Source organism: Lutjanus erythropterus, chromosome 9 (assembly GCF_056507025.1).
Source record: "Lutjanus erythropterus isolate fLutEry1 chromosome 9, fLutEry1.hap2, whole genome shotgun sequence".
Lineage (NCBI taxonomy): Eukaryota > Metazoa > Chordata > Actinopteri > Lutjaniformes > Lutjanidae > Lutjanus > Lutjanus erythropterus.
Window position 1 is genome coordinate 24,015,063 of NC_139325.1, and position 25,482 is coordinate 24,040,544.

Below are 25,482 nucleotides of genomic sequence, written 5' to 3' on the forward strand. Positions count from 1 at the left end.
GAGTTATTGTCATTGTTATTTTAACACCTGTTCTTTCTCTGCTATAAAACTCCAAATATCTGCTGGTGTCAAACTGAGAAACTCGTCTAAATCAGGGAGGATTTATAGGCCTTGGTTATTGTCACATGAATAATCCATTTATATCCCTCTAAATCATGCACAAAGTCCCTCTGTTAGTACCGACCCCTGATACTGACCAATTAATTATGTGCACCCGTGCATGGTTACCTGTCGATCGCCGCAGGGGAAGCTGGGATAGGATGTGACGCGCTACGTTAATCCTCTTAGGTTAATTAAGCTGAAGCAGCAGGCCCTCACTTTAACAGCAGAGGTTTCAGAAATCGATTTGATTGTGTGAGGAGTCAAACGGAGGCCGGGAGGCGCAGCTGTGGAGAAGAAACCAGCGTGAAGTGGAGGTGTGGAGGTGTTTGTCTTCCTGCAGGATGATGCTGCCGCGGCAGATGCTGCGCGGAGCGGCGGTGCGTCAGCTCGCTCCGCGTCTCACCTACAGCACCGCAGCGCAGCCGCAGGTAGGCCTGAAAACACACTGCAATATACTGCAAGACTCAGCACAGTGGCCTACTTTCATACTGCAAAGTTGAGTTTTTAGTCACAAGTAACAATTTACAGAGATTATTAACAGGACGGCATTTCCCAAGCAGAGAGAGACAAACATAATATTCTTCCACCAATGTGAGAAAACTTTGTTTGGAGTATTTCAAGTCTCCATTATCAATCAATAGCCAATAGCCATTGGTTTTATTTATTCATACTGGCAATTTATTTATTGATTAAATTGTTTAGGTCTTCATTAGCCACTACAGAGGCTGCAACTACTCTTCCTGAGGTCCACACAAGTAAACATTATATCATAATGTAAAGCAGTTAAAAATCCATGGCAAAAGGAGACATAAAAACACAAAAAACAGCAAATATTACCACATTTCACATACAGTAAAATGTATTGCCAAATGTTTCAAAAATGCTGTTTGAGTCCCACTTGCCAATTAATTGAATGTTGTTTTCAGACATTTGTTTTGTGGTTTTCAGGCATGTTTGATTACTGCAGTAATCACAGCATAAAATATATTAGTCATTTTGAAACCATTTGAATTTGAACCATGAACAATAAATTGAAAAAATATATATTCCCAAAATTTAGACAATTCACAGAAATCAGTTTTACCAACTCACATAAAAATCAGCGATGCACATTTCCTCACAAAATTCCACCTATTGGAATGTAAGACAAAATATATGTGAGTATATGTGAGGCCTCTTATGTGTTAAAATGCTTTATCTTATAATGTGCTTTAGTTTTTGCTATTATGTAAACAATGTAATTAAGTGATTAGTAGATCAACAAGAAATTAATTGGAAATTACTTTGATTAGTGAATAATAATTTTTCATTTTATAATTTAAGTAAAAATGACAAATATATGCTGGTTCCAGCTCCAAAGATGATTATTTTCTTGATCATAAAAAAATTGTTAGATGAATATCTTTGAGCCGACTGTTTGTCATGCAAAAACAGACATCTGAAGACGTCACCCTGGGCTGTGAAAAACAGGAGTTTTTGCTATCAACATTTTGTTGACAAAAAGATTACTTAATTATTAAAAACATAATCTGCAGACTGATCCATAATGAAAATAATAGTCAGTTGCCTGAGGTGATGACAGCTCTAATTTTCATGCATCCATCGTTGCAGTAACATTATAAGACATGGCTGCTTTATGAATCATACATTTCTTTTATCTTGTTATCTGTCACCAGGTGAGGCCAAAAAAGACCAAATTTGGTCCTCTAAGTGACGAAGACCGGATATTCACCAACTTATATGGCCGTCATGACTGGGGGTAAAAACAGATTCGACAAAAACAATGTTGCACTACTATCCTCTCAGGACCTGAAAATCAGTAGAAATATTTTCTCTCTCCCTTCCTACAAGACTGAAGGGAGCACTCAAACGAGGAGACTGGTATAAGACAAAGGAGATCATACTGAAGGGACCAGACTGGATCCTGAACGAGGTGAAAATCTCGGGCCTTCGTGGCAGAGGAGGAGCGGGCTTCCCCACCGGCATGAAGTGGAGCTTCATGAACAAACCCAGCGATGGCAGGTAGAAACAAGGAGAAGAAACAAACGAGATCCGATTCGTCAGAGACACTTCAGACATGCATCACTGTCCACACCAATAATTACACTGTGGTGATGCCCTTGTGTTTCCTTCTTTCCTGTGTTTTAGGCCTAAGTACCTGGTGGTGAATGCTGATGAGGGGGAGCCTGGGACATGTAAGGACCGTGAGATAATGCGTCACGACCCCCATAAGCTAATAGAAGGCTGTCTGGTTGCTGGGAGAGCCATGGGCGCTCGTGCTGCGTACATCTACATCAGAGGAGAATTTTACAATGAGTCATCAAATCTACAGGTACACAAAGGCAAAAAAAAGTGAGATGTTGTGTTAAACGTAAATAAAAACTGAACACAATGATTTGCAAATACTTAGTGACCTATATTCAAGTGAATACACTACAGAGACCATATTTTTAATGGTCAAACTGATAAAATATTTGTTTTTTTATAAATATACACTCATTCTGAATTTGATGCCTCGCCTTTTCTTAGCTCAGTAAGCATTTGGGAACTGAGGATACTAATGGTCGAAGTTTTAAGGGCCAAATTCTTTCTTATTCTTGCTCAATAAACAACGTAAGTTGTTTAATGGTCCTGAATTGCTGTTGTTATGTTTTGCACTTCATAATGCACCACACGTCTTCAGTGGGAGACGGGTCGGGGACCTCAGGCAGGTCAGTCAAGTACCTGAACTCTTTTACTACGAAGCCACACTGTTGTAACACGTACAGAATGTGTCTTGTCATTGTCTTGCAGGGACGTCTCTGAAAAAGAAGTGTGCATGTGTTGCTCTCAAACCTGCATGTACCTTTCAGCATCAATGAGGCCCTCACAGATGTGACAGTTACCCATGATGCCATGGGCACGAACACACCCCCATACCATGGCTGAACAATCTGAAATATGAATTGTGAAACCACAGCACACTTTTCCACTTTACGTCAGTTGATCTTAGATGAGCTTGAGCCCAGAGAAGTCTGCAGCACTTCCTGGATATAGTTGATATGGTAGTGTCTTAAGTTGCATTTGTAGACGCAGTGACAAACTGTGTTTACTGACAACGACTTCCCAAAATACTCCATGTAATAGTCCATGTAGAATCTAATATACAATTATGTGGGTTTTTGATGGAGTGTTGCCTGAGGAGTCAAAGGTCACAGGCATTCAATGTTGATTTTTGGTCTTGCTCCATACATGCAGATTGAATCTGAATCTAAATCTTTTAATGATATTTTTTAATGATGTTTTTTGAGCATTTCACAACTTTTCTAGTCTTTTGTTACACTTGTTCCAACTTTTTTGAAACGTGTTGCAGGCATCAAATGCATAAGTATTGTATATTTACAAAAAAACAGCAAAGTTTGTCAGTTTGAACATTAAATATCTTGTCTTTGAACTGTATTCAAATGAATCCAAGTCAAAAATTATTTGCAAAACATTGCATCACATTTTTAAGTATTTTTTTTTAAACAGCATCCTGATGTTTTTGGGATTGAGCTTTGTTCACTGTGTGTTGTCTACTCAAACAGTTGGCGATCAATGAGGCATACAAAGCAGGACTGATAGGGAAGAACGCCTGTGGTTCGGGGTATAACTTCGATGTGTTTGTGATGCGAGGAGCTGGAGCGTACATCTGCGGGGAGGAGACGGCCCTCATTGAGTCCCTTGAAGGCAAACAAGGGAAACCTAGACTGAAGCCTCCGTTCCCTGCAGACATAGGTGAGATTAAAGCTCCTACATCCGGTTTTCCTACTGGGGTTAATTATGGTTTAAGAAACTGCAAAATAAGGTTATGTCATAATTACAGACTTTAACTGGTTATTCACTGCTATTCTCTCTCTCTCCCTTAAGGGGTGTTTGGATGCCCAACGACAGTTTCCAATGTGGAGACGGTTGCTGTGGCGCCGGCGATCTGTCGTCGAGGTGGAGCTTGGTTTGCCAGCTTTGGGAGGGAGAGGAACTCTGGGACGAAGCTGTTCAACATCTCCGGTCACGTGAACACGCCATGCACGGTGGAGGAAGAGATGTCTATTCCTCTGAGGGAGCTAATAGAGAGACACGCAGGTGTGTGTGTGTGTGTGTGTGTTTACAGTCCTCCTCTGTGTTGATGCTGGTTTACTTTCTAAGATGCTGACATGACTTCCTTTCTTCTCTCGTGTGATTGGTGCAGGAGGAGTGAGGGGCGGCTGGGACAATCTATTAGGAGTGATCCCAGGGGGGTCCTCCACTCCCATCATCCCTCGCCATGTGTGTGATGACGTTTTGATGGACTTTGATGACCTGGTCCGAGCAGAGACTGCACTGGGAACCGCTGCCATCATAGTTATGGATAAATCGGTGAATAGACGTCTGAATAATGAACATGACAGAACACGCTGCACATTCAGTGATAATCAGTCTTTAAAGATAATCCTATGAATTGTTTTTTTTCCTCCAGACTGATGTGATCCGAGCCATCGCACGTTTGGTTGAGTTCTACAAACATGAGAGCTGTGGCCAGTGCACCCCCTGCAGAGAGGGTAAAGAACTGCTGCTATGATATATGGTTGGATAGAGACAGGTGTACGTGTAAAAGGGGGAAAAAAGAAAGAAAAGCCCTCTCTCAAAGACTATTCAGTATTGTTTTATGTTTTATATCACTAACAATGAAATCTAAATAGTTTTAAAAAAGAGAAAATACTGCCTTCAAAATTGTGTAAGTATTACAAACAAAATGTTCCAAGAGCATCAAAGGAAAAGTATTTATTCATTTCCTTGCCAGAAGACAACCTATATTATGGTTGGAACATTTCTAAACTGGCGCTCTGATTTCAGTGTGAGTACTTTTACTTTTCCGTTATTCACCTTTTCTCTCTGTGTCCTCTCCCTCAGGAGTCGACTGGATGGATAAAATGATGTGGAGGTTTGTTAAAGGAGAGGCAGCCGTTTCAGAAATCGACATGATCTGGGAGCTAAGCAAGCAGATAGAGGGACACACCATCTGTGCTCTGGGGGACGGAGCTGCGTGGCCTGTGCAGGTGACCACTCTGTTTTTTTAACTGGCCTAACAAATTAAGCTGTTAATGAAACAAATTAACAACCACTTCTCTTCTTCTTCATCTTCCATTTTGTATCCACAGGGACTGATCCGCCACTTCAGGCCGATTATGGAGAACCGCATTTCTCAGTATAACAAGAGCAACCCTCCAAGAGAGCCAGAGATTGAGATGATCTGAAACTAAGCAGATGTCCATTCCAGCATTCAGTGCTTCACAACAGTATAATAGGTCATCATGCTGTACTGATTTATGTACATTTTTAACATAGTTCTTAAATGTTGTTTTCTAGAATACACACTGCAAGTTGTAATAATGAAACGCAGGATTTAAAGTAAGGAATTATTAACTACTCACATTACTGTAACCAAGTTATTCCTTGGATATTTGGGGTACTTATTCAAGTCTGTCTTTTACTATGCGTTACACTGTGTAATTTACAGTTACTTTTAAATTCACTACGACATATAGAGGTAACTGCAGCAGGCAAAGGTTTGAGGATGTGACTGTAACCACTGAGCAGAACAGTGCAGGAGTAATTTAGACTTAAGATTTGGACAAACCGAATCCTCAATTGAATGCCTTCTACTGATAATTCATTAAACATCAATGGGTAAATTGTAACTAATGCTCTTGAGAAGTTTTTGAAAAACAATATATTGTACTTTTACTTAAATATTTTTTAATACCACAACTTTTATCTCTAGTCGAGTAATGTTTCAGGACTGTAACAGTACTTCAATACTCTTTCTTGTCTTCAAAGTTAAAAAAACTTCAGATGCGACATGCGTTGAGTTGTCAATGTTTGTATTATCAATTCTGCAGCAAGTTGGTCACTTAGTCCATTGTTTACTTTGGCAGGCAGAGCTGTTGACGCTGAAAGGCAGATGTGACTGGTTGTGATGAGCTGCTCGCCAAGTGAAGAACATACATGTTACAAAGCATCACAAGCTCAAACACGGCAATAAATTAAGTTTATTTATTTCATAAAAGCATGAAATAAATTCAATAAGTTTACTACATATTAGTCCAATATGATCTGTACAAAAAGACCAGAATAGAAAAGGATGGTGTCACTGACATGAACAGGGGGAAAAGGAAAGAAAAAGGGGTGACAATGTCAGAAAAGCTGTATTAGGAAAAAATGAAAAATATTTAGTGATGTACAACATCATTGCCTTGTGATTTACCAAGACACTATATTTAAACACTTCACCTGGCATGTGTTCTTATTCCATTCCAAATAAAACTGGAGGCTCATCTGACCATCTATACATCCACAAAATAGTTTGGAATATCAGTCCTGCAAATGTTCATCTTCAAACTATCAAGTGAGCACCAAAATAACACAAACAGGAGTTTTCCAACACATTAGTATTTCCATTTGGACCCAAAATAATGCTGGAACCAACAGGTAGCTGTTTAGAGTCATCCATGTGATGAATGGGTGATGAGTGATGGAAAAGACAGGCTCAGTTTGGGTGAACATCCTGTAAGACTCGGCACAAAGCACTGAGGGAGTTTTCCTGTTTTAGGGTGCCATCCAGAAAGGCATAGACTGCGGCTGAGGCTGTGTTTTAGCACGAGGGGGTGGAGGAGGAGGGCAGCGGTAGCCCTGCGTCCAGCCTGAGGAGGTGGAGGTAGGGGGAACTGCCCCAGGGTTACCTGGCCCTGAGGCTTTGGAGGTTGAGTGGTCTTCCTCTTCATCAGACGAGTCGCCGGTGTACGCCACCAAACCAGTTTTCAGTCTCTTCACTGCAGGCTCTGAAAGAAGAGGAGGGGGAGGTACACAGAAGAGGAAGAGGTGGCACATGTAGGGAAGGGAGGGAGAGAAAAAACACCAAAAAAAAAAAAACAGGAGCAGCAACATGTTTCAAATAAGACAGGTGCAAGTTAATTATTTCAAACACATTGTGGGAGAAACAAATAGTTAATAGATTTAAATCATAGTTTGTCAGGAGAGTAGAGGAGGGGGGCAGCCATTCGAAAGCAGCCATTGGTTGGTGGGGAGCGACAGTGATAGGGCCGTCCAATCGAGTAGAAGGACGGCGTCACAGGACGAGTCGTGCCCCACCCCCAATCAGAATCCAGCATCACCCCAGAGATACATGGAAGAGAAGAAAAACACAGAGAAAAAGAGAAAAACACAAAAACAGGAGAGATTCTCGTTAGTGAGGAAAGCAAAACAATCTACAGACACCCCAGACTAATGATGTCATCAGAATGGGACGGTAAGGTGGACTCGACTTTTTACAAAAGGTCTGAACAATGCACAAAAGATGTCGACCTCACTATGTTGAGATTTCTAGTCACAGCAGCAGAATCCTGTAAGAGTCATAAGAAGCATAAAGGACCAGGCTGAGTGTGTGTGAGTGTAACGCTGCATTTATCAAATCTGCCACAGGAAGGGGCTTCATTATTCAAATCCAAAGAAATAAAAGCTTTTTTTTTTAGGGCAACTACTGTATGTGTCTGCTGGGGCTTTATGGAACAATCTCAAGTAAAATGGGTGAAGTTTAGCCACGGTCTGCTGGCCCTGGAGAGGATTTACATTTGACTCTTTGCAGCTCTACATTAAGGCTGTGAATAGATCCAGGCTGAGCTTATAAGGGCCACAGTCCACAGTCAGGAACTGTGGATTTGGATTTGGGCAGGGATTTTGTCAATCCACAGGATAATGTCCTTACCCACGGGGCCTTGCGGTGCCCTTCTCTCCTCCATCTTGGGTCTCACCCCATTCACAGGCAACGGAGGTGGAGGCATTAGCTGCCTACTGCAGAAAACAAAGAGAAACGGTGTCAGTTAACTGTGCTTACTGACCCCAACACAATAACACTATCAAAAGTACTGATACTTTGATAGCACATTAAACATACAATCAGTAAGAATTATCGTGAGGTGGGGGATGGAGGTCAATTAGGGCTGCAATTAATGATTAATTTCATTTTTTTTGTCAAATTAGTGATTAGTTGTTTGGTCCATAAAATGTCAGAAAATGATGAAAGTTTCCCAAAGCTCAAGGTGTCATCCTGAAATGTCTTGTTTTGTCCACAAACCAAAGATGTTAGGTTTACTATCATAGAGGAGTAAGGAAACCAGAAAATATTCACATTCAAGGAACTCAAACCAGAGAATTTGGACATTTTTTATTCAAGAAATGACTCAAAACAATTAATCAATTATCAAACTAGTTGGCAAATTAGTTTTATAGTCAAGTAAGAATTCAATTAATCATTACAGCTCTAGTGTCGTTCATGAGATGGTTTGTGGGGCTTATATAGTGTTGTGGCTCCAGCACATTACCTTGCCATATTTTAGATCTGCCAAAAAGCCTGAACACAGAAATCATGAAACAGTTCACTGGTCTCCACGCTCCACAGTTCAGTACTACACATTTTTATGTGTTGTTAGTGACTATTTTTTAATGTATAATGAGTTTGGTAGAAAAATCCCCTTTTTTCAGTTACACAGACAGTTACAAATGCTGCAAAGAATTTGACCAACATAGGAGGGCCGGTAACGGTTGAAGCTCAACAACGGTTTGATACTGACTGACTTGAATTCGACGTCAGCATGTTAAGTGGCTAATGTGGCTACTAACACAGGCTGGGTGATGTTGTACTAATGTTCCAATATTGAGGGACAGTCAAGAGAAACTGTTTTGAATGTTTAGACTCATTTGAAGCCAAGTGAATAACAAAAGTGGTACGTCAAATGTAGGGAACAGCCTGGCTGTATTTTTGCTGTTACTTTTTGTGGAAGTTAATCCAGCAGCACAAGCTGTGTTAGCTTTGTTCTTGTGAGGAAGTGGACCAACTCTGCTCTGTGATTCTGTCACCGGTGTATATGTGTTTGTGTTGCTGCGGTATATAAATTTACCTGAAAGACATGCTCCAAAGGTAACAATATAGCTACGTGTGAAAAAGAAATTGTCAAACTGCAGGAATTCATTTGCAACATTGTGTAACTATGATTAGCACCCAGCAACTAGCTTTCTCAGACCATTAAGTTGCCTGCTGGGCAGTGAGGTGAGATTCACAGATAACATTACACATAGCATTACTGCACCAGACTACTTCATTTATCATAATTGAAGTAATCTGCAAAAACAAACAAAAGAAGCATGCTAATACCACATACCATGCAGTTGAGCCAACCTAAACAACTGCAGGGGAAATTCCATCACCACAACAGCTACATTCAAGACCTCAGGTAAGTCTTCATTGTCTTGCCTGAAATTTGGCCTGTAGCATTGCAAACCCAGACAGTGACTTCGTCTTTATCAGCACTGTGTGCAGGTAGTTAATAAAGAAAAAAAAATCTTCAATTTGTGTGCTGTTGTGGTTTTCTTTTTGCTAGGGTGATACCATACCATCGAAAATGGTATCAAGTATTTTTTTTTCCAAGTAGTGCATCAAAGTTTAAAATTGTGGTATTGTGATAACATTACTGCACACTATATTTTTCATAAATAAATTGTAGATAAATGTAACCAAACTTTGTTTACCTGTCCCTCTCACTCGGTGGGCCAGAGGAACTCGGTGGTGGGGGTCCTGTAGTCTCTGGGCTGCCCACTGGGAAGCCTGCACCTAAATTAGTCATATGAATGGGTCCATGCTATGAGCAGAAAAACACACAGGCCCGATTAGCAGACATCCTCAACTAAACCCTGTCCTGACACTTTAATATGATGAATAACTAATAACTGGCATCAAAGCGAAAAAAACAGTCACTGTGAATAGCTTACCACAAGTCTGATTACATTGACACGTTTCCCAAACACTATGAACTTCTGTTATTAGTATTAATAATACACCTGTTTCTGAAACTCCTTATTACCAGTAGAAAGACACAGGTAAACTGTGAGTGAACAGCAGGAAACAGCAGCAAGCCATGCTGTCACAACATAAAACATTTGAAGAAAGAAAGGATGACATGGTGGCAGATAAATCGCACACAGTTAAGTAACAGACCAGCTAAAGAAAAGAGACTGCATATGATTGGCTGATTAAACTAATTGGCTTTACACACACACACACACACACACACACACACTGCAATCAGGTAAAAGTGTAGACATACAAACGGGAGCAAAACTGGCAAAGGGAACAAGGTTGAGAAAAGAAAATGTGGGTGAAAAATAAAAACCAGTAAAGAAGGCTGCAGGTCTGTAAAGGTGGAGGAGCTGTTTATCACCTGGTATCCAAGCAGGCCGCTGTTCCTCTCATCTGGGACCTCCTCTGTGAAGCGTCTTTTCTGTGGTGGGTTGGCTGTGGCGGCAGAAGGTGGAGCTTTGGGTGGTGCTGCAGCTGATGGAGGAAAAGGTACAGGAGGAAGAGTCTGCAGAGAAAAAAAACAATACACCGAGTTTAAGTATTTATACCTCCTATACAGTACCTCAAAAAAAGATCAACAGTCAATAAAATTTTTTGATAGTACAGAGAAAAATTTACATAAAGTACATATAGTTTTGTATTAAAAGATTAATTCAGTGTTTCTCTTATATTTTATTTGAATTATGCAGTGAATTCTTCACATTTGGGCATTTATTCTGCTATATTATAGTTTCCACTTCCTTCTCTTTCACCTTGTGAGCTACACAGTCACACTGACAGTATATAAAGGTCATCATTAAAATCGTATTACAGCTATAGGTTTAATGCAGCGCAGGAAGATTTGATGGTTCTGTCCTACCTGTGCCATGGTGCCTGGTGCAGGAGCAGGAGCTGGTGCAGGGGCAAGCGCTGGAGCTGGAACAGGGGCGGGAGCAGGAGCGGGAGCAGGAGTAGGGGCAGGGGCAGGGGCATGGGTCGGGGGGAGGGGGTACTGAGGAGGCACACCTGCAGGTGCTGCAGGAGGGATAGGAGGGGGGACAGTGTAAGGTGGCGGGACAGGTTGTGGCTGAGGCGGTGGTACAGGCATGGGGTAGCCTGGCTGGTATCCAGCAGGGGGGTAGTAAGGAGGCTGTGGGGGCATCCCATTCACCACTGGAGGCTGTGCAAAGCCTGGAGGAGAAAGAGGAGAGAATCAGATCTAGTCAGCCTCTTTCAGTGACTCCTACTATCATATGCAGTATGTCTGAAAATGTTACAGCTGTTAGCTGAGGCAAAACAACAGTGTATTGTTAAATCAAGTGATAAATCTAAACCAGAGAGAGACAACCAGCTGTGTTGTACCTTGTTGTGTTGGCATCATCGTGCTCATTTGACTGAGAAAGCGAGAATACTCTGCATGAACCTAGAGACAGAGAAGCATGGTACGTAAGTTCCAACATTTCAAGGTGGTTCAAATAACTAAAATATAAGGGTGTTTCAGGATAAAATATGGGTATATTTTCTATTTTGTGTGTAAATCTCTGAAGCCTGTCTGCCACACTGGTGGAGGAAACCTACACCTGAATGGCCACAAAGTTTGTTTAAAACATGAATGGTTCTATTATTTATTTATTTCCTATGTTAAAATACACAGGCATTTATCTGTCATTATTTTCTTATTCTTTCACTACAGGATCTTGAATAAATGGATGCTAAAATCATAACAATATCCCATTTATTTCTACGTGGACAAATTTTAAAAATTGTACTAAAAAAATCTTTAATCATACTGCTTCACAACAGTGATCAGTGTCAGCTAAAACTGCTTCCAACGATCGGTGACTGGCCCCAAATATTCAGATCGAAGCACACTTACTAAAATATGAAAATTCATTTTTGTATTTAATTGTATTCAGAAAGTAACATATTATGAGAGCAAACATTGTATAAACCTATGAAGGTTTCACAATTTGTTGTACTGTCTGAAAAAGCTGCTAAAAGAAATACTACTCAAGCTTGTATTGGTATAGAGGTGCTTGGTACATATGCTAAATAGGTTTTATCTCACAGGCACATCTGTAAAGGCTCAGATCAATGATGCCACAAGGAAGTGCATGTTTCTTTATGTATTCAAACAGTGGGTTTTAGCTTTGTTTCCCACAGTGGTAACAACAAGCCGATAACAAACATTTTTGTTTGAGAGGTACACAGTTATAACAAAGTTCAGTGGAGGTCAGTAGAGACATTCTTGATTAGTCAATGATATGTTATTCATGACTAAGATATTTATTAGTCAAGAATATATTGTTTTAACTGACAAACTGCTAATTTGAAGTATATCACTAGGACATTTGCTTTAGCCAAATGCCAAATTTCCAAACAGTTCTAATAACTACTCTGTACACAGTGAGCAGCCGTGGTCAGCTGGTGGTGGTCAGTGAGTTGGCTCCTCCTCCAACCAGTTAACAAAGCTTGCATAATTTAAAGGCATGCATTTGTATTTGTATGGTCTTGCAATGGAGAGTCAATTGCAGTTGGAATGGAAAAGCACAGACCTGGATAAAGTACTGTGGTTTACAAGTCAAAGAAACAGGAAATTACTCACCGTCTGAAGCAAGTTCTCACACAAGGTTTTTGCTGCTGCAAGCCCTTCTGGTTTAGGATGACTGAAGAGAGAGCAGACAGCAATTAATGCTGCAAAGATAGTTGCACAAGCAGGAATCACCTCTGACAAGCAAATGTTCTTACTCTTTGTTAACCCATGTGACAACACCCACCTGATGTAGATGTACATGGGTTCAAAGGCCTCTCGTCCAGAGGCAGGCTCTAAACAGCCCGATCCCTTTCCTCTCAGGAAGACTTTGGCCCCGGTTTCAGCCTGGATGTGCTGCAGGTACGAACAGCCGGGGCCCTCGACTCGCTCTTTGACCACAAAACCCGGAATAGCATGCTCCAGGCCCACAAAGACTTTATCTTGAACGTAATGCATCTGAGAAATGAAAGACAACATGAGAGCTTAAATTTAAACATGTCACTATAAGCAATTTCAACATATTTAAGTCCATTTACTACAAATCACACCTGTTTAACATTAGTCGTAATACTTGATTGATGAATGTACGTCTTTTATCTTCAAGGAAAACACTGTTTTACGTTTATGGTAGTGACATATGAAAATTAAGTTACAGAGAGTTGAAATAAAGTAATCCATTACAGTGGCCATCAAATGTCTGCTGTGTTCAAATTATAGTAACAAGCTTGGTAATGCAATGGACTCTTTTGAAGTCTTCCAGGTTCTTGTGTTCAAAATATTCAACATCATAGTCTACAGATTGATTTATTTATTCTCCTTTTAAGGGCATCAAAGGTTGCTTAGTATTTCTCATTGATGTCTCATCTTACTCCTCACAACCTGTCTCAATACAATACATGCTTGGAAATAAGGAGAAGAAGAAATATTGTCCTCTAAGGAGAAAAATACTCCGCTTTTTTGAGGTCTGTCTAAATAATGACTAAATGGTGTGCAATATTCATTTTTTTGTATTAAGGCAACAGAATAATTTGCATGGAGGAGACAAGTGTCTGTCCATTTGGCACTGAGATATAACTTTTAGTCTGTAGTGTTTAAACCACAGACCTGTACAGTAACATCAGAATTCGTGAACAGAAAGGGTTTTTATATCACATCCACACTTCACACATATGCTCCCTTCCTCTTCTCTGCTACCTGTCTCTCCTCTCTCGCACTTATGATTAATTGGCATGGAGTAATTAAGTATTTAAAACTACACAAATCAAACTTGAGAGTTAAAAAAAATAATGAACTTTACAGGAAAAATATGATTCATGATCACAAAAAGTTTTTACGTCAAGTTGACACATTTGTCCATATATACATCAGCACACGCTCCTCACAAACATGCCTTTTTTATTCCATTTAGCTGTTCTCAAATATGTAGTGCAGCTGCAGAAAAAAAGCTTTGGTTCTCATTTGACACTCTAAAATTGAAACAAGTTTGGAGTGCAAGTGTAAAGGCAGTTTCATGCACGTCAAGACACTTTCAGTGCGTGTTCTGCAATTTAAAACGATGGGTGTACTTCAAAACTCAAGTGTCAGATGCTTTTAGTGAGTTTCGGTCTTCAAGACTAGCCACAGACAAAATGCACATTTTAGTTGACAAATGGATGGATATAGACAACATATTTAACCTGAGAATGTAAGAATTACTTTAGGCCTAAAACAATGAGAAATTCAAAATATAATGTTAAAAAGAACTGTTCTTAACCATTTCCACAGGGAGCCACTGGAGAGGGGCAAAAAGCTGCATGTGGCCCTGGAGCCACAGGTTGCCCCCTGCTATGGGCAATTTGTAAAAAAATGACTAAGATGAGCAAAATAATTATGAACTTTGAAGTTTGTCTAGTCTATCAGCAATTTTTACAGGGAAAAAAATAACATTTTTAGGATCTATACTAAGCTCTTCATTTGGGGCGGGACTCACCAGAGGTGCCACAATATCATCACTACACAGTATTATTGCAATTTGAAATGTTTTGAAATATGCTGACCATTTCAATAACATATCACAATACCATTTAATTGCAAATCAAGGCAAGGATTGTCAACATCTGTTTTATCAAATAAGATAATGTTTTCAGTCTGATAGACTGGCCAACCAATCACGATGGCATGACATGACGTAGCATGAAAAAAAATAATTCAGCACCATCTAGGGGACTAAAAAAGCAACTGATTTTATTTTTTCCAGCACCAAAAAGTTAAATGTGCATTTGCAATATTAATAACTAATATAACACAAGATCAATACTTGGCATTTGTTGATACAATAATATTCCTGCCACTCCTACTTTTCGTTGTTGTATCATTTTAGTTTATGAGATCTGAAAGGACAAAACGAAACCATCTTACCCCAGACTGAAAGTGTGGTTTGTGGTGGGTCATGGGGGGCAGTGAGGGAGGAGGTGGGTTATGCTGCTGGTAAATTGTGACTGAAGCCCCACTAGGTGAGAAAGATGAAGAGGATGATGAGGCAGTTGCAGCCTTCACCACACCATTGGTGATGATCTCCTTGATTCTATTAACTGCCCCTGGAGAATGAGGAGAGAAACCGTCAGTCTGATTACAACATATTTGAAGATAAACATTCATGACTGACTGAAAATAAATCCGATGTACTGACTGTCAACAAGCTCTCTCGTCTGTCCTTGGACGTGCAGATACAGCGGGCGATCCCTGTATGGATAAAGCAGAAGGGTTGGGTTAGCAAGGCAGGAAGTCAACTAGTATTGATGATCAGTTACTGAAAATAAAAGGCAAGAAAAGTTACCCTGGTAGGGCTTTGCCCTTCTCCTCTGCTGTCATGTAACGTCCTCTGGTCGAAACTGCAGCACCACTCACTTTACTAATCTGCAGGCGAACAAAGTGAGGCAGAGTGCATACCAAAAAATACTCCACAAAGCCAATGATGAACTTTATTCTGTGAGATATGATTTCTCATAATTATACTGACCTCATCCTGCGTTTGTCCGCGTGTCAGGAGGTTCCGACAGGTGATTGGGACGTCATTGATCTCAACTTCAGCTACAACCAGGTCATCTTTGGCCTTTGTCGGCACCGGAGGCTTCCCAACACCTACAACCTGAGAGGAGGGCAAGAGATAATATGTAACAGTGTAATAACAATCTTTTAATAATATAATTGTGATGCTGTTAAAGAAATATTTGAAGAAAACTTGACGAGGCAGCAAACTTGTGGTGAACTTAATATGCGACGTGTGTATATCTGCTCTCATGTGACTGAAAAGAGAATGAGTACTTCTATATACAAGGACTTTGCAACTCATAGCTTGTGCAACATAGCGATGACTCTTGGAAAAACTAATCTTAAGAGAGAGAGAGGCTGAAAAATTAGTAAGGAATGTCTGTATTATCAACACTCTTATGCTACACTGACTGGAAATATTTCCTTAATATCACTACAAAGAAACTGTGAAGACAGATTTCTACCAGATTCTTATCAGAAACACTTAGATAACTCAGTTTCAGTTTGACACCCCATCAGCCCCATGTGATAAAAGCCAACTATGCAGCTGAGCACAACATTTTCTATAACTGCACGGATGTTGTGACATACTGTTTATCAATATGTGGAGAGGGTCCTGTGGTTTTCATCACGATGACTTTATAGAACTCAAGGCAAAGATAACATCTTGTGTACTATACCGCCAAGGTAGGCAATATAGCTAATATCTTCTATTATGCTATGTAGGCTGCACAGTTAATTGAATATTAATGTTGATCAGAAATAAAATAATTCTTCCCACAGTTAAATGAACATGATCAACTGCAATATTGATGTTTAAAATGCCTGCTCTACTGATTGAAAACTCTGCCACATATCAAATCAGCCAGCTATCCTGCCCTGGCAGTCTGTGCAAAATTTCCTGGATGTTGGACCTGCAGTCCAGTAGAAGAGTAATATATAAGAGAGGGCAGACATGCAAAATGAAGATCAAATGTCTGCAGCAGAAAGCATCTGTTGTTTGGAAGTATTTTGGATTTAGGGCAAGTGATACTAGGCAAGAACAAATCATATAAATATAGTGAGCATGAGATTTGTGTCTCTGCACCACAAAGCAACACAACTAACCTGCTGAACCATCTGAAAAACCACCGCAGACTACAATATGATGAATGCATGAAGGCCAGAAAAATAATGTTGCTAACATTACCTCACTGAATCCCCGTCATTGACCAGTGTCAACTCAAACATCCACAATAGCAATGCCGTACTGCTCAGCATCGTGTGAATGTAGAACAATACTACAGTGAAATTGGAGTTCTGTTGATTTACTTTTGGGCAAAAAGTTTTAATTAAATTCTTTTCTGTTTGTGATGCACTGTAAATTAAAGCTGTAACAATAAGTCAAATAATTGATTAGCTGACAGTTATTAAATTAACTGCCAGCTATTTTGATAATTGATTGATCTTGAGTCTTTTGTTAGAGAAAAATTATCCAAATTCTCAGAATTCAGCTTCTCCAATGGTGAATGTTTTCTGGTTTCTGAGGTCCTCTATGACAGTAAACTGAATATATTTTGGTGGTGGCCAATACTAAACATTGGAGGATGTCATCTTCGGCTTTAAGAGACAGCAAAAACATTTTTCAACGTTTTCTGACATCTTAAAGCCCAATCAACTGACTGATTATTCAAAACAATTATAATAATTGATAATGAAAATAATCATTAATTGCAGCCCTACAGTGAATAAGGAGTGGTCCTATTTTGATGCACGGACTTGTATATTAGCAGGAATGTAGCAAAGAACAGAAGTGAAAGCAGTGCTGTTTCTTTAATGGATGAAGTGCTATAAAAAATATTGTCACTAGAATTGATAAATAAGTGTGATGTTAATACTGATCAAACTAATTGTGATTATAACTTTGGCTATAAATGTGCAGTCCTATCATCACACTGATGTAGCAAACCTCTTAGTACAGTGGTGCCATTGCCCACATGGACCTGGTACAACTAGATTTGTTCAACAGATCACTACCATAGTATAAAAACTATACGGGTATAGTTCCCTATGGTTGACAAATTTATAGAATCTCACACTATATATCAACATACTGACTACCCCTACTAACATACTGCGATGGAGCTGCATCAAAGATTATAAGGTTTCTGAATATTTCTTCACTGGGGGCAAACTAGGCATATAATGTTATATGAGCCTTATTACCTTATCAGGTGGTCCCGGGGTGCCTATCTGCGAGGGTTTAAGTTTGCCCTTGGCTACCAACATAGCATTTATCTTGGCAGCCACAGCAGCTGCAGCATCCAGAGCCCCGGTGGGGGCAGCTTCAGCCTCCCCCATCCCACCAGAGCCAGAGCCGGGGCCGGGCTGGTCCCATTTACTGCGGCGGCTAGGACAGGAAAAACAGGACAGGAAGATAAAATGACTGCGGAAAAACTTGAACTTTGATTTTGTAGATAGAAACCAAGGTAACGTTTGCCATTAGCGTTACAACACCTGCTGCCGTTAACTATCAGTACAGTACAAAATTGACTACAGTATTGTTGATATTTTGGAAATTGACCAAGACTTGAGACTCTGGATTATATGGTCTGATTTCTTCATCTGTCTGGTGTTTTCAGCTTATTGTGAACGTACAAGTACAAGTACACTGTGAACCTATATGCATTCTTGAAAATATCTTATATAAGATATAACTAAAGGATAACAAGCATGAGCCACAGCACAGCAGTCCGACAACACTCCGCCATGATTACATAAACTAGCTAACGTTAGCCAGCTAGCACTGGCGGATCAAATACCACAAAAATATACAAACAACCCGCTTTGACACACTCACCCGCCGTTTTGGGTTCCACAAAATGACATCAATATCCTGTCAAACGGAAATTTTCCTCTTAGTGCAAAAATAAATGCAAAAAACTCCCTGTGCTCCTGCACAGTCTACCCAGTAGATGTTGTGTTGGCTGCTAGCCGCTGATACATGCGCTGACGTCGAGAAGGGAACTCTTGATTTGCGAAACTCTCGCGAGATTTGTAAGCATTGTTTCTTGGTTTTGCTCGCTGGACAGACCAATTCTTATCTGACGTTGTGACTACAATCTGGGTAGGGTAAGAGACAAAAAGCACTGGGTCAGGTTGGGGAAAGATCATGGCTTGCGTTAAAATGCTCACCCTCGCGAGATCTTTAGGGGTCTGGGGTTCCCTTCTAGACACGACCGGTACGTGCCTCACCGTTTCCGCCTCCGGTTAATGCTTTTGTTGGAAGAAATATCACAAGGGGGCGTTAGAAACCACCACATGGCGGTATATTTTCAGCTTTAAAAAAGTTCAGGTGTGATGCTGCTACCTCACCTCCCCACCTGTACCCCCTTTCAGCATCTGCGTCGTGACAACCTTGAGTGAGTTTCTGCAGAGGAGACGTCGAAGTTTCCAGTGAAGGAAAAGGCTTTGAGCTGCAGCAGCACGGGCTTCATAATCAAACAGGTGAGTGCGAGCAGCTGTACTAACTACCTACTTCATAAAATGTTTTTCTAACTCTTTTGAAATGCACAAACTAATGTCTAATAACTTTTAAAAGTTTTTGACTGTGGGCTTTTACCCTACCATTCAACAGCAAACAATATAAATGTAGCTAAATTGTTCCACATTTTTGACTGTATGATCAGACCCTGGTATTTTGAGGTTTTACAGTAATCCCTCTGAATTAAATGTGACTCAGTATTTACGTTTGTACGTAATAAAGGCAGCAAAATTTGTATATCATACACAACTTTTAAAAATGTCTTTAAAATGTACCCTGTAATGTCTTTCTCGTCCCTAGTCATAGAGTGGGAAGATAAATGTATTAGTGGAAAGTTTAGTGCATTAGCACAATGTATTTGTGTCAGCAAACCTGTTCCTTTTCTTAATTATCTATTGTTGGATTTTAACAAAACATTCTCATATTTACAATAAAAGATACAAATCTCTGAGTTGTAATAGAAAGAGGCAAAACTGAATTAAAATAAATAACTAAGCAAGTAAGGAACAGTGAACAAAAATAGTAAAAAAAAAAATAAAATAAAAAAATATTATCAGGGTGTTTGGATGTGCCTTTGTTATACTCAAATAGTAAATAAAATATACTCAAAATAGGTAAGACAAAACAAAACAAAAGACAGAAATTTGCATTGAAGAATTGGTTGTACTACAACTTTCCCATCTTTTCAAAAACTTGTCCTGTTGCAGTCTGACAGAAAGAGCGGTGCTTTCCATTCTATTATGTCATAAATAATGTTAATCCCATCGTTAACCATAGGCATTTTGGGTTTTAGCCACTTTCTAATAATGACTCTCTGTAAACCTGTTCATCACATTTTAATGTACCTGACCGGCTTTTATTGCCTTTTGACCTGTTGGAAACATTCTCACCTCTTTTGCAAACAGATTGCAAATGAAAAGCATTCTGAACTTTTCAAACTGAACTTGGTAAAAGGTTGTCAGAGCTGTAGGTTTACAGTAATCTATGTAGGCTAAATTGCCTGTTTGGTCTCATTGGTGGTTGAAACTAACATCCAGCATCCTGTACAGAGACAGGGCACAGCATCATACCTGCCGGCTTGCAGGCTGTTCTGATGTACTGGGTTACTCAGAGTCTCTGACAGGTACAGGTGTTCAGTTACTGACCACCCAGGAGCTCAGAGACATGGCCAGGAGGTGCAGGTTACTGTGGAAGGTGAGAACGCTGTGTGGGGGCGACATGGATCAATAGATTGAACAACCAGCAACCCTCGTTGGATTTCTATTGTTCCATGATGAGAGGTGTTGAAAACAGGCTGCAAAACTCTGCTTTCAGGAGTTTGATTAGGATCAAGGTCTGTCGTGTGCGTGAGAGGAAAGCTTGTTTCAAAAGCCACAGTATTAGATTTCAATCACAACGTTGGCTTTGTTCATGTTCATCTATTAGGACTGAAGTTATTTCTACTTTGCTTGAGTGGAAGTAATGGATTATTTTCAGTCCTTGTGCAGCTATTCAATGGGCTTTCGTGCAGTTCAAACTAGGTTTGTGTTTGCAATTATGTTTTTACTGAAAGAAATTTGATTTGACAACTGCGGCATTTTCAGTGAACGGTCTGAAAATTTAGTTATTTATCAACTTTACTTTTTTAAACATAATTTTGTACTGTTAGTTCGATTTTACTTTTTGACTTTACATGAAAACCAAAGAATCCCTTGAAGGACAGTGTTCAGGATTCTTTGTTTTTTCCTACGCACCTTTCAGTAAGACTTTATGGTGTGCAATAACTTTTTTGAAAAGACATATTAAAATGATCTAGTTTACCTTACTATTCCAGTCACTGTTTAAATTGAGCATTCAGAACTCTAAATACAAGAGCTGAAGAGCTTTGACAGCTAAAAATTGTCTGTATGAAATTAAATTGCCCATATACCTTGGTTTTAAGTAGCTCAGTATTCATAGTGGAATTATATCATATTTATTTAAAGACATTTCTTCCTTTCTGTGTGAAGAGCACTTGTTCTGCAGTGTAGGGCCCTCAGGATGGGAGGTGTCTTCCTCTCTGGGGACACTGTCTGTTAGCGAGCCACCTGAGCTGGAAGTTCAGTTCGTACAAAGACAGATAAGAAGAAGAACGTGTTGTGTCACAGCAAACACGTGCAGCCATTTTATAGTTGTTGCTGGCCGCTGCTTGTAAAAAGTACACAGTATAATGTCACAACAACAGTGGCTGACAGGACTAACCTTGTGTATACATGATGAGTGACAGTACATATTAATGCCATCAGAGAGAGAATTGACATGATTTTTTTAATACATGGAAATGTAGTATTCACCAGGCTGTAGATTTCAGTGACATTATCTCAGCTACTGCATGCACAGTTTTTAAGACTTAGCTCTTTGTATTTGTGTTGTTTATTAGGGAGGATGAAAATTTATAGCATCTCCTGTCAGTGTGATGTTCAGCCAGTGGTGCTGCACACTAATGTGGGGAAAGATAATAGTCGAGACTTATTGCTGCCACCCTGGATGATGACTAGCTTGAGCAATAGATGGCTGCCCAACCATTGTGCTTAATGTTCATTCAAGTGAAATCTGTCTCCTCCATCCGTCTTCTGTCTTAAGTTACTTGGCATTGCAACACACAATAAAGTACCAAGGTAATGATTGCCACGCATTGAATCAAAAACTAGTTATTAAAAAGGTTCATTCGCATGGAGCTATGAGGAACAAATGGGGGAAAGTGTCGTGCAACGATCTATGGTTTCAAATACTATTTGTTACTTTTACCATTTGGTTTCAAATATGAAGTTCTTATATTTCACCTGTAGGTGGCACTCTTATTCTGTGACCTCAACACCATCCTGCATTCTCCACATCCTACACTTTTAAATAAGGAAGTAACAGTGATGCTACTTCTGTTCTTTTTACCTGAAGGATGAAATCAGTTTTTACTTTAGGTCATTACTTCACTATTTTCAAGTTTTGATTAATTTGTCATTTTATTTTATTTTATAACAAATATCCAGCTACAAAAAGAAACAAAGAACAGGCAGGTAACCAAACAGATAATGGTATAAGAAAGGAAATAATTTGTTGACAATAAACTGGTGAACATAAATGCATGGCAACACTTACTTATGTACTAAACCATCAGTTTCATGTCTTGTCTTGTTAGGTTCCCCCCCCCTCTGGAAATATACCCACTAAAGCTGTCCCGTTGTTCTTAAACCGTATAATTTTTACGGGTCAGTCTACCCAGCAGAGCTAGAATTTAACTTTTTATGTTGACACAACTGAATGAAGGAGCTCACAATTTCCATTTCTTCGTCTGAAATGCACCTTTGTCACAGCCAGCAGGAACTCCTTTGAGAGGCAATGGCACTTTAAAATGGTTAATTTGCATTTATATACACATTTCTTTCAACAGTTCAACAGTCAACAGTTCTTTCCAGATTATTATTTATCAATTAGTCAATTAAAATTGTGAAAATTGAATATTAACATTTTCTAATGTGTTCAGATGTCTTGCTTTGTCTGACCAATAGTCCAGAACCCAAATATACTCAGTTTCGAGTCACAAAAGACTGAAAAGGCTGCACAACCTCACATTTAAGGAGCTAGATCTAGTTTATTTTTTGGTATGACACAATAAACAGATTGTCACAGCAATAGTTAGAAGTTAATTTTCTGTGATGGACCAATAGATTAATCGACTAATCGTTCCAGCTGTAATTCATTATTGGCTACGCAGGCTTTTAGTGTCATAGAGATGCATGATGCTCCTCCTCTGCCATGAATAAACTCTGGGGTTCAGATGAGTAAAGTGTCAGAAGGTCAGAGGCCAGGGGAGCTTTGACGCCTGAGTTGACAGCGATGACTGTTTACGGGCAGTGTGCCATGAGGAGGGGGAGTGCAGAGAAACGGTGAAACGCAGCAAGAAGGAGAAGCAGCGAGAGGAGCAGACGTGCCATATTTACTGTCTTTCCTAGTAAGAACCCAAGTGCGAACCGTAATGTGTATGTCGGTTGATGTAACCTCCGGCCTTCAAGGCACGCAAGCCTGGGTCTCGCCTGATCCTGGCGGCTGACACAGAGGTGTGAAGTCAGGGGACGTGATGGGGAGGAGGGCGCCTCATGGTGGGGTTGCCATGGACTGAACAAAGAAACACTGTGAGCTACTAGATTTCAGTGTTTGCTGTCAAAACAGCAATTACAAACTGTTTTTTTAAATACCGTGTTGACTACATGTGCGGGTATTGTAAAACTTGAATTAGGGTGTTTGACTTACTTACCTGCAGTGCACCTAGATTTTTTTTGGTGTGAGCTGCAGAGTATGGGATGTCTGCCTTCTCTTGAATATAATGGATTTAAATGGCACTTGGCTTGTGGTACTCAAAGTGCGAAAAACATTGCTGTTGAGTTTTTCAAATGTTTTTTTTTTTTTTTTTTTTGGGCGATTTGGCATCTCAAGCCATGCCACTTAGTCCCATTCTTTTGATGTGAAGACTGACATCTCAACAACCGATATCTCAAAAACTCTGCAACTCACATCAAAACAATCTGGATATGTATTTTTGATTTGGGGATAAACTGTCCCTTTAAACTGCTGTAAAGATGTCAAAAGCTGTAAGATGATGAAGTGAATGTTAATTCAACTTGAGTTATTTATAATGCAAAAACTTGCAGTGAAACTTTAAACATTAACATCATATAAGGTGAGACCATGCAGAGGAATGAGTGTACACTCTTAGAAATAAAGGTGCTAAGTGGAACCATATAGGGCTCTTCAGCTTGTCCCCATAGGAGAACCCTTTTTGGTTCCTTTTAGACCCCTTTATAAAGGTTCAACCCACAGCCTTGTCAGGGGGTTTACCTAGAACCCAACATAAAGGGTTATTCCTAGAGCCATCTGTGAAATGTATCCCTCACAACCCCCTAGGAGAGGTTCTACAGATAATTATTCTAAGGTGCCTTTTCCATCAACATGGAACCATTCAGAGTTTTTCCTGAAAACCTGACAAGTTGGTCCCCAGCTGGAACCAGCAGGTTTTCCTTGGGAACCAAATAGGCTTGTCATATTCTGCTGGTTGTTGTGCATTGTGCAATGCCTGCTGATGATGAACATCCTTGATTACAATGGTTCCTCTCAAAACTGATGGAAACATGGGCCCGTTCACCAGATAGCACTTAGGTTCCAAAAATCTTGAATGTAATCAGTTCAAGAGATTATCTGGTGGAAAAACACCACCAAGGGGTTTTACCAAGAACCCCTTTATATTGCTAGGGTTTCATCTCGAACCCACTCGGGGGATTTTACCAAGAACCATTTTATATTCCAAGAGTTTTATCTAGAACCCACCTAAGGGGATCTAAAATACCCTTTTTTAAATAAGGTTTTCACTTATAACGCTCCTGTCGTCTGAGGGTTCTTAAAAAAATGAATTATATTCTACTGATGAGACAAAAACACAAGAAAAATTAATTAATTAAGGGGATTTCAGACATCTACATTTAAAAATACCAGTTGAAATATGAATAAACATTTGAATATTTGAGGGTGAGGATCTTTTAACACCCATGCCTTCAACAATCCTTAAAGAACTCTTTCTTCCAAAAAGGGTTTGTTCAATGTAAAAAGGAACCCTTAATCTTAAAAAGAACCCTTCAAGAACCCCTTCCTCAAAACAGGGTTCCTCAGAAGCAAATGGTTCTAGCTAGAACCACAGTCCTTCAGGAAGAACCACCGTGGATCCCTTATTTCTAAGAGTGTAAGCAGAGAGTGTAGCGGGGACAAAAAGTGATTGAGAGAGGGAAAACAGATGGGAAGATTGAATTTTAGAGGAGGGCAGGCAGAGGAGGAGTGCGAAGGGAATCTTTTTTGTGTATGTCTGGAGAGAATGGGAGCCTCTTATACACCTCACAGCGTGAATTTGGCGCAGGCTGTGGCCTCGTCTCGTCTACACAGCGGGATACTTTCCTGAGCGGGCTGCCCAGGGGAGGGGCACCTGCAGCTGCCTCAAACACTGGTCAAGAGGAGAGCCTGACGGGCGGGGGCGAGGAGGGGTGCTGCTGCTGCTGGGATGGAAAAGATGCTTGGTGGTTCCAGGAAATGGACATGTGCTGGATTTATGAAATCCTCAGGTAGAACAACAGAGCGATGCTTCCAAAACACAACATTTGTCCTTGTGTTTTTCCTCGTGGACCAGAGAGGAGCAGGAGGAGGAGGACAGTCCTGCCTGCAATCTCAGGCTGAAATCAAAAGCTTCTGGACAAAAGTTATGATTGGAGCGAGCCGGCCGGTGCTGGCAACTACCAAAACAAACAACACTAAGTTTATAGATCGGCCAGCCTGCCAACTGAGACAATATTTTCCATCCATTTGGTTGGGTTGACCAAACAGCACGTATTTGAAGTTTATCAAACACTCAGT

The 25,482-nt window shown here is 40.1% G+C and overlaps 2 protein-coding genes across 4 annotated transcripts; one reads left to right on the forward strand and one right to left on the reverse strand.

The window, feature by feature from the left end:
• Positions 1 to 293: 293 nt before the first annotated feature.
• Positions 294 to 5,586, forward strand: LOC146321537 (NADH dehydrogenase [ubiquinone] flavoprotein 1, mitochondrial-like). The gene is made up of 10 exons (XM_084726753.1): positions 294 to 530; positions 1,779 to 1,861; positions 1,954 to 2,124; positions 2,251 to 2,434; positions 3,669 to 3,858; positions 3,991 to 4,203; positions 4,310 to 4,476; positions 4,577 to 4,658; positions 5,011 to 5,156; positions 5,259 to 5,586. Exons 1-10 carry the CDS (start codon positions 444 to 446, stop codon positions 5,352 to 5,354), a joined length of 1,419 nt encoding a protein of 472 aa, XP_084582879.1. The 5' UTR covers positions 294 to 443; the 3' UTR covers positions 5,355 to 5,586.
• Positions 5,587 to 6,131: 545 nt separating this feature from the next.
• khdc4 (KH domain containing 4, pre-mRNA splicing factor) lies at positions 6,132 to 18,551 on the reverse strand. 3 transcript variants are annotated; one of them, XM_084726750.1, is made up of 14 exons: positions 18,391 to 18,551; positions 17,757 to 17,940; positions 15,520 to 15,648; positions 15,337 to 15,416; positions 15,190 to 15,242; positions 14,919 to 15,097; positions 12,766 to 12,977; positions 12,594 to 12,654; positions 11,351 to 11,411; positions 10,869 to 11,179; positions 10,371 to 10,514; positions 9,682 to 9,791; positions 7,862 to 7,947; positions 6,132 to 6,938 (listed from the first exon to the last, which is right to left on the reverse strand). In XM_084726750.1, the coding sequence occupies exons 1-14, from the start codon at positions 18,417 to 18,419 to the stop codon at positions 6,706 to 6,708; spliced, it is 1,872 nt and encodes a 623-aa protein (XP_084582876.1). In that variant the 5' UTR covers positions 18,420 to 18,551; the 3' UTR covers positions 6,132 to 6,705. The 3 variants fall into 3 exon arrangements, 2 of the variants coding, with proteins under 2 accessions (XP_084582876.1, XP_084582878.1); XR_014771404.1 differs by having other exon boundaries at positions 6,876 to 6,938; positions 9,682 to 9,763; XM_084726752.1 differs by lacking the exon at positions 6,132 to 6,938 and having other exon boundaries at positions 7,805 to 7,947; positions 9,682 to 9,763.
• Positions 18,552 to 25,482: the final 6,931 nt, after the last annotated feature.